At 43.8% G+C, this 17,703-nt stretch overlaps 1 protein-coding gene across 6 annotated transcripts in view; it reads right to left on the reverse strand.

Annotated features, from left to right (window-relative positions):
• Positions 1–17,703, reverse strand: part of CDC25C (cell division cycle 25C) — a 49,714-nt gene that overhangs the window by 20,501 nt on the left and 11,510 nt on the right. For all 6 annotated transcript variants that reach the window (XM_005557900.4, XM_005557898.4, XM_015451936.3 and 3 more), the window contains one exon: positions 14,861–15,013. In XM_005557900.4, coding sequence (XP_005557957.2) covers positions 14,861–15,013 — 153 coding nt within the window. The remainder of the gene's footprint in view (positions 1–14,860; positions 15,014–17,703) is intronic.

The following is a 17,703-nucleotide window of genomic DNA, read 5'->3' on the forward strand; positions in this document are numbered from 1 at the left end:
ATCCTAGAACATTCCAGTCCCAGGCAAACTGGGAGAGTTCATCACCCGATTCTTAACCAAATATCTCCCACTTGTGGAGGTCTTCCCTCATTATTCTCCATTTAAAGATTTCCTTCTATTAGTCTCTATTTCAGACCCCATTTTGTTTCCATCATTATACTTGGACTATTTGCAATTACTAGATTATTATTATTATTAGAGATGGGGTCTTGCTCTGTCACCCAGGCTGGATTGCCCAGGCATGATCATAGCTCTCTGTAGCCTTGAACTGCTGGACTCAAACAGTCCTCCCACTTCAGCCTCTGGAGTAGCTGGGACTACAGGTGCACACCACCATGACTGGCTAATTTTTATTTTTTTGTAGTGATGGGGGCTTACTATTTGCCTAGGTTGGTCTCAAACTTGTCACCTCAAACTATCCTGCTGCCTCAGCCTCCCAAAATGTTGGGATTACAAGTGTGAGCCACCACACCCAGCCCAAAAGCTAAATTATTTTGTCTGTTATGGCAGACATTTACAATTTGGCTGCCCAACATACTGTTTCAGTAAAATCTCAAGTTAGAGAGGCAGCCCTGCCTCCTGATGAGGAGGCCAATGGGGGACAGATATTCCCTTTTCTATGCCCTTGTGACCAACTAGATATTCCTGCCTGGGATTTTGAACCTTAAAGAAGCTCAAAAAGCAAAGAGTTGGTCCAGACTTTTTACGGTTGCTGCATCACAGTAGAGAATATAGTAGGTGGTAGCAAATATCCATGAGCAGCATGGTCTATCTAGCAGCAAGCCTGATCATGTTCCATTGCAGGGTGCCGGTAATGGTGGCATTGAGTGTCCAGCCAACAAGTGGCGGCATCCTGAGCACAATGTTCCTGGAATAGTATTTTGGCTGGGCCTTACTTTGTTTTCCAGCCTTCTTGTAATTCTGAGTTCCTCAATACCCTCCAGAAAAATTCCTTTTCTGCTTGAGGAAACTAAATCAGTTTCTATTATCTGCAACCAAGAACTCTAACTAGAATATCTATTAACTTGATAAAAATTTTTGTTGTTTTGATGCATCCCTGACAAGAATATAAATTCTAGTCTGTTTTGTTCACCATTGTATCACCAGTGCCTACCACACTTCTCAACATGTAACAGGTACTCAATAAATATTTTTTAAATAAACAAATGAATGAAAAATCACTAAGGTTACAACAATCTCCAAGGAGGTCACTGCTTTATACAAGTATCTATTTATTTCCATTTATTATTATAATTATTATTATATTTTGAGACAGGGTCTCACTCTGTCACCCAGGCAGGAGTGCAGTGGTGCGATCTTGGCTCCCTGCAACCTCCACCTCCAGGGTTCAAGCAATTCTCCTGCCTCAGCCTCCCAAGTAACTGAGATTACAGGCGCATACCACCACGCCCAGCTAATCTGTGTATTTTTAGTAGAGATGGGGTTTCATCACGTTGGCCAGGCTGGTCTCAAATTCCTGACCTCAGGTGATCTGCCCACCTCTGCCTCCCAAAGTGCTGGGATTTCAGGCATGAGCCAACGTACCTGGTCTATTTTTTTTTTTTTGAGACGGAGTCTCGCTTTGTCACCCAGGCTGGAGTGCAGTGGCCGGATCTCAGCTCACTGCAAGCTCCGCCTCCCGGGTTTACGCCATTCTCCTGCCTCAGCCTCCCGAGTAGCTGGGACTACAGGCGCCCACCACCTCGCCCGGCTAGTTTTTTGTATTTTTAGTAGAGACGGGGTTTCACCGGGTTAGCCAGGATGGTCTCGATCTCCTGACCTCGTGATCCGCCCGTCTCGGCCTCCCAAAGTGCTGGGATTACAGGCTTGAGCCACCGCGCCCGGCCTATTTTTTTTTTTTTCATTTAACATCAAAGAGGTAAAACAGTAACAAAAAAAATCCCTATGCCTTTTTTTTTTTTTCTTTTTGAGATAGAGTCTCTCTGTTGCCCAGGCTGGAGTTCAGTGGCACGATCTCGGCTCACTGCAATCTCTGCTTCTCAGGTTCAAGTGATTTTCCTTCCTTGGGCTCTTTAGTAGCTGGGATTACAGGTGCATGCCACCATGCCTGGCTAATTTTTGTATTTTTAGTAGAGACGGGGTTTCGCCATGTTGGCCAGGCTGGTCTCAAACTCCTGACCTCAAGCGATCCGCCTGCCTCGGCCTCCCAAAGTGCTAGGATTACAGGCATGAGCCACCGTGCCCAGCCCCCTATCCCTTTTCTAACCTAAAACCTACTGCTATGCATATTCTTATAGGGTGGGCCATCAATGAAAAATGACTTTATGGCCATGCATGGTGTCTCACACCTGTAATCCTAGCGCTTTGGGAGGGGGAGGCAGGCAGATCACTTGAGCCCAGGAGTTAAGAGCAGCTTGGGCAACATGGTGAAATTGTCTCTACAAAAATCAGCTGGGCATGGTAGCATGTGCCTGTAGTCCCAGCTACTCGGGAGGCTGAGACGGAAGAATCGCCTGAGCCCAGGAAGTTGTGACCTGCGATGAGTCCTGATCATGCCACTATAATCCAGCCTGGAAGACAGAGTTAGACTGTCTCAAAAAAAAAAAAAAAAAAAAAAGAAAAAGAAAAAGAGAAAGAAGGAAAAAAAGAAAGAGAAAATGACTGCATAAGAGTTACAATCTAAGAAAATGAGCCCATAAAGGGACAATTAAAAAAATTTTTTTTACTAAATTATTTAAATTTTCTGTTAAAGCTCTATTGTCCAAATATTTTTCAGACCATCAAAATGCACGTTGGGAGGCCAAGACAGCGGGAACACCTGAGCTCAAAAGTTTGAGATCAGTCTGGACAACATAGAAGACCCTGTCTCTTAAAAAAAAAAAAAAAAAAAAAATCAAATAAATACCTCATTGCCCTATGCCACTCTTCCACCTAAACAAAACTTTCAGAGCAGTGGTCCCCAACCTTTTTAGTACTGGGGACCAGTTTTATGGAAGACATTTTTTCTACGGATCTGGGTGGGGATATGGTTTCAGGATGAAACTGTTTCACCTCAGATCATCAGGCATTAGTTAGATTCTCAGATTATCATAAGGAATGGGCAACCTGGATCCCTCGCATGCGCAGTTCACAAAAGAGTTCGCCTCCTATGAGAATCTAATGCTGCCACTGATCTGACAGGAGGCAGAGCTTAGGTGTTAGTGCTCACTGGCCCACCCCTCACTTCCTACTGTGCAGCCTGGTTCCTAACAGATCATGGACCTGTACTGATCCATGGCCCAGGGGTTGGGAAAACCTGTTCCAGAATATTTCCTGGGGTAAATCTATTTTAAGTCCATGCTTCTATACTGTCTACATTATGCAATTCAGAATGATATTTCTGAGACTATGAAAGATCTTCAATCACCAGAGAAAGATTCAATTATGTTCACTGTACTGTACTTAATTCATAAAAGCAGATCAACACAACTTAGACAAGTTTTCAACAATGAAATAGAAAATTAAAGGATTTTAAAAATTAACATTAAATTCAATTTGCTAAGTTAATACCAGTTGAGACTTAACTATATTAATTACAACATTCTGCAAATGTGAAGACTAACATATTTGTAAAAGTGATCCTAAATGTTCATTTTACATTGCTCTTTCTTTCAGAAGCCCTAGAAACCTTTTCCCCATGCCGACTATTCCTAACTTGCTGTTTTTCTATAGATCTACTGTCCATTATCAGCAAGTTCTCAAAACTGCTTTATGTTTTAGGAAGGTCACTGTCAATTCTCCCAACACCCATCCTGCCTTCTTCAGATTGTATCTTGGTTCTGTTTTCCCACAAACCAATGAAATTAAAAATAAAATAGGATTTAATACTATGTTATAGAACATAACTCTCAAAATTTAGTGTGTATCAGAATTACCTGGGAGAATTGCTGAAAACAGGCTCCGGGGTAAGGTAGATCTTAGTTTAAACCCTGGCTCTGCTGCTTCTAACCATGTAACCTTGGGTATCGTACCTTACCTCATGACCCAGTGGCTTCCCCTCAAAGGGAGACAATAGTCATCTTTCAGGGTTGATATGAGAATGAAATGTGATTATGGATGTATACTGCTTAGCACACAGTGCCTAGTATATTCTAAGTAGTCAATAAATGGGAGCTCTTGTTATTGCCTGGCTCGCATTTTTCCTTTCCATTCTAGACTCTGAACTATCTTCAATACTAAAACCCATTGTACTTTCCACATTCTTACAATGTCCACTGACAACACTTTGGAGAGCATGACTTCACAATACTTCCACTAAGCTTCTCTAGAACTCTACATCAGGCTCTCAACAAACTGGTATTAAAAAAAAAAAAAAAAAAAACCTAAAAATACTTCATTCTTAAAACAGGAAATTTGGCTGGGTGTGGTGGCTCACGCCTGTAATCCCAGTACTTTGAGAGGCTGAGGCAGGTGGATCACCTGAGGTCAGGAGTTCAAGACCAGCCTGGTCAACATGGTGAAACCCTATGCCTACTAAAAATACAAAAAATTAGCCAGGGGTGGTGGTGGGCACCTGAAATCCTACCTACCCGGAAGGCTAAGGCAGGAGAATCTCTTGAACCTGGGAGGTGGAAGTTGCAGTGAGCCGAGATCATGCCATTGCACTCCAGCCTGGGCAACAAGAGTGAAACTCCATCCCAAAATAAAAGGCGGCGAGGCAGGGAGATGAGGGGAATTTAAAAAAACAAAATAAAAAAATAAAAACAAAAACAACTGCAAACATCATCTATTAGACTACCAAGAGCTCAAACACAGCAAGCCCTCAAACTAAGTAAAACCTCCCCTAGCTCTCAAATTTTTTGTTTTTGTTTTTTTTGAGATGAAGTCTCGCTTTGTCACCTAGGCTGGAGTGCAGTGGTGTGATCTGCAACCTCCACCTCTCAGGTTCAAGCAATTCTCCTGCCTCAGCCTCCCAAGTAGCTGAGATTACAGGCGCCTGCCACCAAGCCCGGCTAATTTTTGTATTTTTAGTAGAGATGAGGTTTCACCATGTTGGCCAGGCTGGCCTTGAACTCCTGACCTCCAGTAATCCACCTGTCTCAGCCTCCCAGTGTTAGAATTACAGGTGTGAGCCACTGCACCCGGCCTAGCTCTCAAAACTTTCTAAACCAGCCACTTTATACCTTCTCAGCAACTTTCAATCACATTACTGCTCTTGCTTTACTGAGTCCACCTAATGATATCCGGCTCTTTAGCCAGGCTTTGAATCATCACTGACTTTTCTGGTGCCTTCACCACCACCTATTCTTCCTCAACCCCTTGTTCATCCACCATTGGCAATCTTCAACCCTTACTATCATCCCTGGAGTTCCAAAGTCCCCAGTCTCGCTTCCAGGCCAGAACATTCTTGTAGGAAGACACTTGCAAAAAGTTCCATGCATGTCTATCTGATAATGCCCTCATAGGACCTTACAAATATCATCTTACTAGCCTTTCAGTAATTCTACAGTCTCCAAAAGTCAGTTATAACCTTCTTCACACACTTTTAAGACTCTCACCTCACACACTCCTCTGAATCACCAGATTATTTCAGTTTTTACTTTGCGGAGGACATCAAGGTCATTGAGCATCCCCTCACCCATTAGCCTTCTTCATAACTATGTGGAGTCGTATACTACAATAATTAAGCACTTACACTACACCATAATAGTTAAGTACTATTAATTGATAAGTATTGTTCTACATGCTTTATGTGTAATTAACTCATTCAATCCTCATAACAACCCAAGAAACTGAACACAAGGAGATCATATGACTCACCTACAGTCATATATCTAAAAGTGGCAGAATCAAGCTATGACTCCAGGCAGTCTGGTTCCAGAGGCTACTTCTCAGACCACCATGCTCCACTGACTCACATGCTCTTAACTTTTCCCACTGAGCCCTTTCCTTCAATAGGGACTTTGAACGGTGGTCAGATAGGGTCAGTTATCCTTAGCGGTTATGTTTTAACTTTTCCATAAAGGAGAATATATCCAAGGATGATGTGTGAAATTAAAAATTTATAACATGACTTACTACAAAGCTACAGTAAACAGTGTGGCATTGGCATAAAGACAGACATATAGACCAGTGGAATGGAATAGAGCCAAGAAATAAACTCTTGCATATACAGTTAAATGATTTTTGAACTCAAAATGAATCAAAGACCTAAACTTAAGAGCTATAATTATAGGCCGGGCGCGGTGGCTCACGTCTGTAATCCCAGCACTTTGGGAGGCTGAGGCGGGTGGATCACGAGGTCAGGAGTTCGAGACCATCCTGGCTAACGTGGTGAAACCCCGTCTCTACTAAAATTACAAAAAAAATTAGCCGGGCGTGGTGGCGTGCGCCTGTAGTCCCAGCTACTTGGGAAGCTGAGGCACGAGAATGGCGTGAACCCGGGAGGCGAAGCGGAGCTTGCAGTGAGCTGAGATTGTGCCACTGCACTCCAGCCTGGGCGACAGAGCAAGACTCCGTCTCAAAAAAAAAAAAAAAAAAAAAAAAAAAAAAGAGCTATAACTATAAAACTCTTTAAAGAAAACATAGGGAGCTGGGCCCAATGACTCACACCTGTAATCGCAGCACTTTGGGAGGCTGAAGCAAGAAGATTTCTTGAGGCCAGAATTTTGAGACCAGCAGAGTAACAAGGCAAGACCCCCATCTCTACAAAAAATAAATTAGCCAGGTGTGGCGGTACATGCCTGTAGTACTAGCTACTATGGATACTGAGGTGGGAGGATCCCTTGAGGGCAGGAGTTTGAAATTACAGTGAGCTATGTGATTGCATCACTGTATTCCAGCCTGGGTGAGACCCTGTCCCTACTATTTTTTTTAAAAAGGGGAGGGGGTTGGGAGAGGCACATGACATTGAATTTGGCAATGATTTCTCAGATATGACACCAAAAGCACAAGCAACAAAAAAAGTGGATAAATTAGACTTCATCAAAATTTAAAACTTTTTTTGCAACAAAGGGCACAATCAACAGAGTGAATAGGCAACCAACAGAATAGGAAAAAATATTTGCAAATTATTTATCTGATAAGGGATTGATATCCAGAATATATAAAGAACTACAACTCAACAATAACAAAAGAAACAACTCAATTAAAAAATAGGCAAAGGACTTAAATAGATACGTCTTCAAAGAAGATATACAAATGGCCAGGAAGCATATGAAAAGGTGCTCAACATCACTGATCATTAGGGAAATGTAAATTAAAATTACAATGAGATACCATTTCATAGTCATCAGGATGGATATTATCAAAATCAGAAAATAACAAGTGTTGGCTATGATCTGAAGAAATTGGGACCCCTGTGCATTGCTGGTGGGAATGTAAAATGAAACAGTTGCTGTGAAAACAGTATAAAAGTTCCTTAAAAAATTAAACACAGAATAACCATATGACCCAGCAATTTCACTTCTGGGTATATACCCTAAATAACTGAAAGCAGGGGCCAGGTGCGGTGGCTTATGCCTGTAATCCCAGCACTTTGGGAGGCCGAGGCAGACGGATCACAAGGTCAGGAGATCGAGACCATCCTGGCTAACACGGTGAAAGCCTCTCTCTACTAAAAATACAAAAAATTAGCTGGGTGTGGTGGCGGGTGCCTTAGTCCCAGCTACTCTGGAGGCTGAGGCAGGAGAATGGCGTGAACCCGGGAGGCCGAGCTTGCAGTGAGCCGAGATCACCTGCACTCCAGCCTGGGTGACAGAGTGAGACCCTGTCTCAAAAAAAGAACTGAAAGCAGGGCCAGGTGTGGTGGCTCACACCTGTAATCCCAGTTACTTGAGTTACTTGGAAGGCTGAGATGGGAGGACTGCTTGAGCCAAAGAGTTCAAGGCTGCAGTGAGCCATGATCACATCACTGCACTGCAGCCTGGGCAACTGAGTGAGACCCTGTCTCCAAAGAAGTAAAAGAACTGAAAGCAAGGACACAAAGAGATATTTGTAAACCAATTTTCAAAGCAACAATATTCACAATTGCCAAAAGGTAGAAACCCAAATGTCACAAAATATGGTATATACATACAATGGAATATTATTCTGTCATAAAAAGGAATGAAATTATGATACATGCTACAACATAGATAAAGCTTGAGGACATTATGCTAATTAAAATAAGAGAGTTACAAAACAAAAAAACCCTATATCATTCCACTTATCAGAGATATCTAGAATAATCAAATTTATAGAAAGTAGAATAGTGGTTGCCAGAGGCTGGGAGAAGGGGAAAATGGGAATTGTTTTATGGGCACAGAGTGTCAGTTTTCCAAAATTAAAAGAGCTCTGGAGGCCGGGCGCAGTGGCTCACACCTGTAATCCCAGCACTTTAGGAGGCTGAGGCGGGAGGATCACGAGGTCAGGAGATCGAGACCATCCTGGCTAACACAGTGAAACCCCGTCTCTACTAAAGAATACAAAAAATTAGCCGGGCTTAGTGGCGAGCGCCTATAGTCCCAGCTACTCAGGAGGCTGAGGCAGGAGAATGGCGTGAACCCAGGAGGCGGAGGTTGCAGTGAGCCGAGATTGCGCCACTGCACTCCAGCCTGGGCGACAGAGCAAGACTCCGTCTCAAAAAACAAAACAAAACAAACAACAACAACAACAAAGAATTCTGGAGATTGGTTATACAACAATGGGAATGTATGTAATACTACTGAACTATACGCTTGAAAATGGTTATGAATGATAAAGGTTATGTGCATTTTACAATTTAACGTAAAACTGATTTTTTTTTTAAGAGAATGAAATTCTGGGCCGGGCGCGGTGGCTCAAGCCTGTAATCCCAGCACTTTGGGAGGCCGAGGCGGGCGGATCACAAGGTCAGGAGGTCGAGACCACAGTGAAACCCCGTCTCTACTAAAAATACAAAAAATTAGCCGGGCGCGGTGGCGGGCGCCTGTAGTCCCAGCTACTCAGGAGGCTGAGGCAGGAGAATGGCGGGAACCCGGGAGGCGGAGCTTGCAGTGAGCCGAGATCGCGCCACTGCACTCCAGCCTGGGCAACAGCGTGAGACTCCGTCTCAAAAAAAAAAAATAAAAAAATAAAAAAAAAAAAAGAGAATGAAATTCTGATACATACTACCACACTGATTACCAACAAAAACATTACACTATGAGATATATGCCAGAGACAAAAGGACAAATATTGTATGCTTCCCTTTATATGAGGTACCTAGAGCAGTCAAATTCATAGAGGGCAGAAAATAGAATAGTGGTTCCTAGGGGCTGGGGAAGGGGAGAAGATGGGAAGTTATTGTTTACTGGGTACAATATTTCTCTTTGGGGGCCAGGCACAGTGGCTCACCTGTAGTCTCAGCACTTTGAAAGGCCGAGGAGGGCAGATCACCTGAGGTCAGGTATTCAAGACCAGCCTGGCCAACATGGTGAAACCCTGTCACTACTAAAAATACAAAAAAATTAGCCGGCCATGGTGAGGTGTGCCTGGAATCCCAGCTACTCGGGGGACTGAGGCAGGGGAGTCACTTGAACCCAGGAGGTGGAGGTGCAGTGAGCCAAAATCGCACCACTGCACTTCAGCTTGGGCGAGAGAGCAAGACTACATCTCAAAAAAAAAAAAAAAAAAAAAGAGCATTTCTGCTTCGGGTAATAAAAAAAATCCTAGAAATGGGTAAGTACTCACAATAAAATGAAGGCACTTAATACCACTAAACTGCCTCCAGTTACTCAGGGTAAAGCCAAAAATAATACTCTCCCAAACACCTATGTCCTTTTTTCTTTCTTTCTTTTTTTTTTTTTGAGATGGAGTCTCATTCTGTTGCCCAGGCTGGAGTGCAGTGGCATGATCTTGACTCAATGCAACCTCCAACTCCTGGGTTCAAGTGATTGTCCTGCCTAAGCCTCCCAAGTAGCTGGCATTACAAGCACCTGCCACCGCACCCAGTTAATTTTTGTATTTTTAGTAGAGACGAGGTTTCATACTTGGCCAGGTTGGTCTAGAACTCCTGATCTCAGGTGACCCACCCACCTCGACCTCCCAAAGTTCTGGGATTACAGGTGTGAGTCACCGCTACCAGCCTATAGCACTTTTTTTTTTTTTTTTGAGATGGAGTTTCATGCTTGTTGCCCAGGCTGGAGTGCAATGGAGCGATCTTGGCTCACTGCAACCTCTGCTTCCCACGTTCAAGTGATTCTCCTGCCTCAGCCTCCTGGGTAGCTGGGATTACAGGTGCCCACCACCACACCTGGCTAATTTTTTTTGTATTTTTAGTAGAGACGGGGTTTCACCATGTTGGCCAAGCTGGTCTCGAACTCCTGGCTTCAGGTGATTTGCCCGTCTCAACCTCCTAAAGCGTTGGGATTACAGGCGTGACTCACCATGCCCAGCCAGCACTTTTTTTTTTTTTTTTTTTGAGAAGGAGTCTCACTCTGTTGCCCAGGCTGGAGTGCAGTGGTGCGATCTCGTCTCACTGAAACCTCTGCCACCTGGGTTCAAGTTCAAGCGATTCTACTGCCTCAGCCACCAGAGTAGCTGGGGTTACAGATGCTTGCCACCACACCTGGCTAATTTTTGTATTTTTAGTAGAGATGGGGTTTCACCACGTTGGCCAGGCAGCTCTCGAACTCCTGACCTCAAGTGATCCACCCGCTTCAGCCTCCCAGTGTGCTGGGATTACAGGCATGAGCCACCATGCCCAGCCTCATATAATTTTTATTACAGTATGTTGTTGTAATTGTTCTATTTTATTATTAGTTATTATTGTTAATCTCTTACTATGCCTAAGTAAAAAACTCCATCACAGGTACATATGCATAGGGAAAAGCATAGTATATATAGGGTTCAGTACTGTCTGCAATTTTAGGCATCCACTGGAGGTCTCAGAATGTATTCCCTGTGAATAATGGGGGCTACTGTATTACAAACTGCTCTTTTAATTTTTTTTTCCATTTTATTGAGGTATAAATGATAAAATCTGTATATACTTAAGTACAATATAATGATTTATGTATATATTATCTAAGGATTACTACAATGAAATTCATTAACACATCCTTCATCACAGTTACTATTTGTGTGTATGTGACGAGGACACAAACTGCTTTTAATATTTTATTCACAACAAGCCTATTAAGGAGGTAGTTTTTTTTTTTTTTTTTTTTTTTTTTTTTTTTTTTGAGACGGAGTCTCGCTCTGTCGCCCAGGCTGGAGTACAGTGGCCGGATCTCAGCTCACTGCAAGCTCCGCCTCCCGGGTTCACGCCATTCTCCTGCCTCAGCCTCCGGAATAGCTGGGACTACAGGCGCCCGCCACCTCGCCCGGCTAGTTTTTTGTATTTTTTAGTAGAGACGGGGTTTCACCGTGTTAGCCAGGATGGTCTCGATCTCCTGACCTCGTGATCCACCCATCTCGGCCTCCCAAAGTGCTGGGATTACAGGCTTGAGCCACCGCGCCCGGCCAGGAGGTAGTTTTTTTATCATGCTCTCCATTTTATAAATTAAAAACTGAGGTCAGGTGGTTGTCTTGTGAACGTCATAACACCAAGTAAATAAAAGAATGAGGCTGGATATGGTGGCTCACACTTGTAATTCCAGCACTTTGACAGGCCAATGTGTTGGCAGCTGCGACTACAGAGGGCTTGCTGCTATCATCACGCTGGCTGCAGCAGAGGCGTGGATAGGGCTGCATGATCCGTGGAGCTAGCAGGAGCCCTTCCCCTTCTGAGTTGGGGCAGGAGCTCCCCTGGTGCTGCTGGAGCTACACAAACTGCAGCTGTTAACCTGGGCCTCCTGTTCCATAGAGCAGGCAGAAGCCTTGCCCTGCTGGGTGGGGTTGCAGCCGCCCAAGTTGTGGTTGCAGATCCGAGCCTCCCTGTGCTCTTGTGGGGGCTGGGAGCAGGCAGGATCCCTGCCCTCCTGGGTGCAGCTGCAGCCGCCCTCCCAGGTGCAGGACCTAATAGTCTCTGCAACCTGCCCCCCACCCCCACCCCCACTTCTCTCTGCTCCTGGCACCCACTCCAGTCTCGGAGTGGCGTTGGGGCAAACCCAGGTGCTGTTACAGTCCGGGGGTGAATGTGTGTGCGCACCCTCAGGGCAACACCCTGCCACCTTGGCCCCCTCCAGAATTTGGGCACACAGAAGCGAAAGAGGGGAAGCCAAGTGGGGACTGAGGGTGGTCAGTGCTGGCCTTTAGGTGCACCTTGGTGTGAGCAGCCTGGTGCCATGGACTGCTGAGAGAGACAGACAGGCTCCTGGGTGGAAGGGAGGTTCCCATAAATCCCCATCTTCAGGACAGGGAGGGCTTAAAGGCTGGGGACCGGGCTGCCAGTCCCACCCACCAGATGGTGATTTGTGCTGCCTTTTCCTGCAGTCCATGAACCAATCAGGAAGCACTTTCTCCCCTCTGAGGTCCATAAAAGCCCCAGGCTCAGCCACAACAGGGTAGAGGATGGAGAAAAGATCAGACAGCCAGAAAGGAGAGAGAAGCTATGCTCTCTGCTGAGAGCTGGGAAGTCAACAGGTAGGACCTGCCTGAAGAGAGGAGCCACCCACTCCAGGGCCTCCTCTCTGCTGAGAGCTGAATACCGGATAAGACAAACTGCCTACAGAGAAGAGCTAGCCCCTGTGAGTCTCCTCTGAGCTGTTCTAACACTCAATAGAGCTTCTCTTCGTCTTGCTTACCCTCCACTTGTCTGCGTACCTCGATGCAGGACAAGAACTCGGGCAAAGGCACCACTGGCCACAGAGGTTTCTAGCCAGAAAAGCAACACCCTAAAGATCCCACAACAAAGGCAAGAGGATTGCTGGAGCCCAGGAGTTCCAAACCAGCTTGGGCAACACACCAAGACCCCATCTCTACAAACAATTTTAAAAATTAGCTGGGCATGGTGGTATGCACCTATTGTCCTAGCTACTCAGGAGGCTGAGGTGGGAGGATTGCTTGAGCCCAGGAATTCAACACTGCACTCCAGTCTGGGTGATAGAGCAGAGCAAGACTCTATCTAATTAATTAAATAATTAAAAAAATAAAAGCATGAGGACTAGAATGCAACTGTTCTAACTCCACTATACCATATTGGCCTTGTGAAATGAATAAATTTTAAAGACAAACTCATAGCTCTACCTGTTTCAAAGCAACAAAGTTGATTTAGAAATGCTAAATACAGGCCTGGCATGGTGGCTCACGCCTGTAATCCCAGCACTTTGGGAGGCCAAGGTGTGTGAATCATTTGAGCCCAGGAGTTTGAGACTAGCCTGGGCAATACTGTGAAACCACGTCTCTACAAAAAATACAAAAAATTAGCCAGGTATGGTGGCATGTGCCTATAGTCCCAGCTACTCAGAGGCTGAGGTGGGAGGACTGCCTGAGCCTGGGGAGACTGAGGCTGCAGTGAGCTTTAATTGTGCCACTGTACCCCAGCCTGGGCTACAGAGCAAGACCCTATCTCAAAAAAAAAAAAAAGCTAAATGCCTCAGAAACTATCTTTGGCATATCAGCATATAGGCTATAACCCACATGCTTCAGGTATATCTATCGGTGATATGGGAAAGATAAAAGGAAACAAAAGACTGTATTATAAAATACCTAAAAAGTCATGTTAGGTATATTCTATACATTACTACTATCCTGGAGACATTACTTATACTAGGTTACTTTGATGGTGATCCACTCAAACTATTGACTGGAGCCTGTTCACCAGCAGTAAGAAGATTCCTGTAGTAACCTGATAACCTATCAGTCAGGTAGCCCTCAGTCTAAAGATAGGTTAGGCCAGGCACGGTGGCTCATGCCTGTAATCCCAGCTCTTTGGGAAGCCAAGGCGGGCAGATCACTTGCGGTCAGGAGTTTGAGACCTGTCTGGCCAACATGTCAAAACCCCGTCTCTACTAAAATTACAAAACATTAGCCAGGCATGGTGGCATGCTTTGGGGGGCTGAGGCAAGAGAATTGCTTAAACCTGGGAGACAGAGGTTGCAGTGAGCCAAGATAACAACACTGCACTCCAGCCTAGGTGACACAGCAAGACTCCATTTAAAAAAATAAATAAATAAAGATAGGTTATCACATCTTGTTGATCTCTGTAGCTCCAGCATTTAGTAGAGTGACTCATACGTATTAGGCATAAAATATTGTTTATTCAAGAATGAATTGTTGGCTGGGCATGGTGGCTCACGCTTATAATCCCAGCACTTTGGAAGGCTGAGGCGGGTGGATCACCTGAGACCAGTTCAAGACCAGCCTGGCCAACATGGTGAAACCCTGTCTCTACTAAAAATACTAAAAATTACCCGGGTGTGGCGCTGCGCTACTCTAGTGGCTGAGGCGGGAGAATCGCTTGAACCTGGGAAGAGGAGGTTGCTGTGAGCTAAGATGGCACCACTGCACTCCAGCCTAGGCAACAGAGCGAGAATCTGTCTCAAAAAAAAAAAAAAAAAAAAAGAATGAATTGTTAATTAAACTAAATTTGGCCTGCGGATGCCTCTGTACTTGAGTTTTTACATACCAAGTTGCAACCTAACTTAGTACTTCAACTGAAAGCCTAATTTAGAAGTATACTTTTGTATCAAAAAGCTGAGTCTCAGGAAAGCAGAGCAGCTGAGCTTCAGTCAACCACAAGCAATCAACTGTTTAAACCATGTTCAAATGAGGTAAACTCAAGGCTGTAACCAACTGGGCTGTCTCTGTACCTCACTTCTGTTTTCTATACTTCATTTCTATTTTCTGTCCATAATACTGCCTGACCACATGGCAAACTGGAGTTTTACTGAATATGTTCTGGCTATGAGGGTTGCTGGATTCACTAGTTATTTTTTTGCTCAAATAAACTCTCCTAAGTTTAATTTGTCTCAAGTTTTTCTTTTAACAGAATGAAGGAATATGAAGAATGCAAAGATACTATCACAGAATACTTTACCTTTGCTTCTTGATCTTCCAGGGAAAACTCCATTAATTCATTTGAAATCTCTTCTGCCTGGTCTTCTCCTAGGTTTGGATTTGCATCCAACTTTGGAGCAGTAATAGGACTGCCCAGATATTTCATTTCACTGTCCACCAATTTTCCGTTGTCCTATCAAGTATATTGACAACATTAAAAACTATTCAAAATATATCAAAGTCCTAAATGTAAGAGCTAAAACTATAAAACTCTTAGAAGAAAACATAAGGGAAAAAATTCATGACATTGGATTTGGATAATGCCACTGAAAGCACAGATAATGAAAGAAAAAAATAGATAAATTAGTCTTCATCAAAATGAAAAACTTTTGTGCATCAAAGAACGCCATTAAGGGATAGAAAAGGCAACCCACAAAATGGGAGAAAATATTTGCAAGTCTTATATTTGATGAGGGATTAATATCAGAATATATAAGGAACTCCTACAACTCAATAACAAACACAATAACAATCAAAAGGGACATGAATAGACATTTCTCCAAAGAAGATACACAAATGGCCCATAAGTACATCAAAAGATGCTCAACATAAGTAATCATTACGGAAATGCATATCAAAATTGCAATGAGATACTACTTTATACCCATTAGGATGGCCATTATAAGAAATAACAAGTGTTTGTGCATTGCTGGTGGGAATGCAAAAGGGTGCAGAGGCACTCTATGGATACTAGCATGCTAGTTCCTCAAAAAATTAAACATAGAATCATCATATAATCAAGCAATTCTACTTATGAATATATACCCAAAAGAATTAAAAACAGGGGCCAGGCGCGGCAGCTCACACTTGTAATCCCAGTACTTTGGGATTACAAGCCGAGGCGGGCGGATTACGAGGTCAGGAGTTCAAGAGCAGCCTGGCCAACATGTTGAAACCCCATCTCTACTAAAAATACAAAACTTAGCCGGGTATGGTAGTATGTGCTTGTAATCCCAGCTACTTGGGAGGCTGAGGCAGAAGAACTGCTTGAACTGGGGAGATGGAAGTTGCAGTGAGCTGAGATTGCACCACTGCACTCCAGCCTCGGCGACAGGGCAAAGACTCCGTCTTGGAAAAAAATAAATCAAATAAAATAAAAGCAAGGACTCAAGCAGATATTTGTATACCTATGTTCATAGCAGCATTATTCACAATGGCCAAAAGGTTGGAAACAACTCAAAATGTCCATCAACAGATGAATGGATAAGCAAAATATGATATACATACAAAAGAAATGAAATTCTAATACATGCTATGACACAGATGAACTTTGAAGACATTATGCTAAATGGAAATATAGGCTGGACGCAGTGGCTCACACCTATAACTCCAGCACTATGGGAGGCTGAAGCAGATGGATCTCCTGAACCCAGGAATTTGAGACCAGCCTGGGCAACATGGCAAAACCCTGTCTCTACAAAATATACAAAAAAATTAGGTCGAGGTGGGCAGATCACATGAAGCCAGGAGTTTAAGACCAGCCTGGCCAACATGGTGAAACTCCATCTCTACCAAAAATACAAAAAAATTCACCAGGCATGGTAGCACATGCCTGTAATCCCAGCTACTAGGGAGGGTAAAGCACGAGAATCGCTTGAACCTGGGAGACAAAGGTTGCAGTGAGCCAAGATTGCACCACTGCACTCCAGCCTGGGTGACAGAGTGAAACTCTATCTCAAAAAAAAAAAAAAAAAATTAGCCAGGCGTAGTGGCACACATTTGCAGTCCCAGCTACTTGGTAGACTGAGGTGGGAGAATCATCAGAGCCCGGGAGTTTGAGGCTACAGTGAGCTATGACTGTGCCACTGCACTCCAGCAGAGGTGACAGAGTGAGACCTCACACACACACACAAAAGGACAAAATATTATATTATTCTACTCATATGAGGTATCTAGAATAGTCAAATTCACTGAGACAGAAAATAGAGGTTATCAATGGCTGGGCAGAAACAGGGATGGAGAGTTATCACTTAAGGGTATACAGCTTCTGTTTTGAATAATGAAAAAATTCTGGAAATGAGTTCTGGTGATAGTCTCACATTATTAATATACTTACTGTCACTAGACTGCACAGTCAAAAATACTTAAAATTGTAAATATTATGCACATTTTACTGCAATTAAAAAAAAATCACACACAAGACTATCCAATAATTGAATATACTCCAGGTCTTCCCTCCATCCTAGAAACCAAAAACCTAAATAAAACACGATCAACTTAGTGCCCGGGCATGGATCATGAGGTCAGGAGATCAAGACCATCCTGGCCAACATGGTGAAACCCCATCTCTACTAAAATATGAAAAATTAGCCTTGTGTGGTGGTGCACGCCTGTAGTCCCAGCTACTTGGGAGGCTGAGGCAGCGGAATTGCTTGAACCCAGAAGGCGGAGGTTGCAGTGAGCTGAGATCGCACCACTGCACTCCAGCCTGGTGACAGAGCAAGACTGTGTCTCAAAAAAAAAAAAAAAAAAAAAAAAGATCAGCTTTATCTTCGTAGGAAAGAATATGTTAAAATAGCTTTCCCTCAGGGTTGAGATTAGAAATAAGAATCCAAATCTCTGGAGTCCATGGTCTACGAAAGGCAAGTGAATGCCTGGGTAAGTTAAGACCCCAGTATTATAAGTGCACAAAAGACACTAGAGAAAATACGCATGGATAATAATCCCATGAAATCACTACTAATTATTATTATTATTGTTTTATTTTATTTTTTGAGATGGAGTCTCGCTCTTGTCCCCCAGGCTGGAGTGCAGTGGCGCGATCTCAGCTGACTGCAAGCTCTGCCTCCCGGGTTCACACCATTCTCCTGCTTCAGCCTCCCG

Source organism: Macaca fascicularis, chromosome 6, assembly GCF_037993035.2.
Source record: "Macaca fascicularis isolate 582-1 chromosome 6, T2T-MFA8v1.1".
Lineage (NCBI taxonomy): Eukaryota > Metazoa > Chordata > Mammalia > Primates > Cercopithecidae > Macaca > Macaca fascicularis.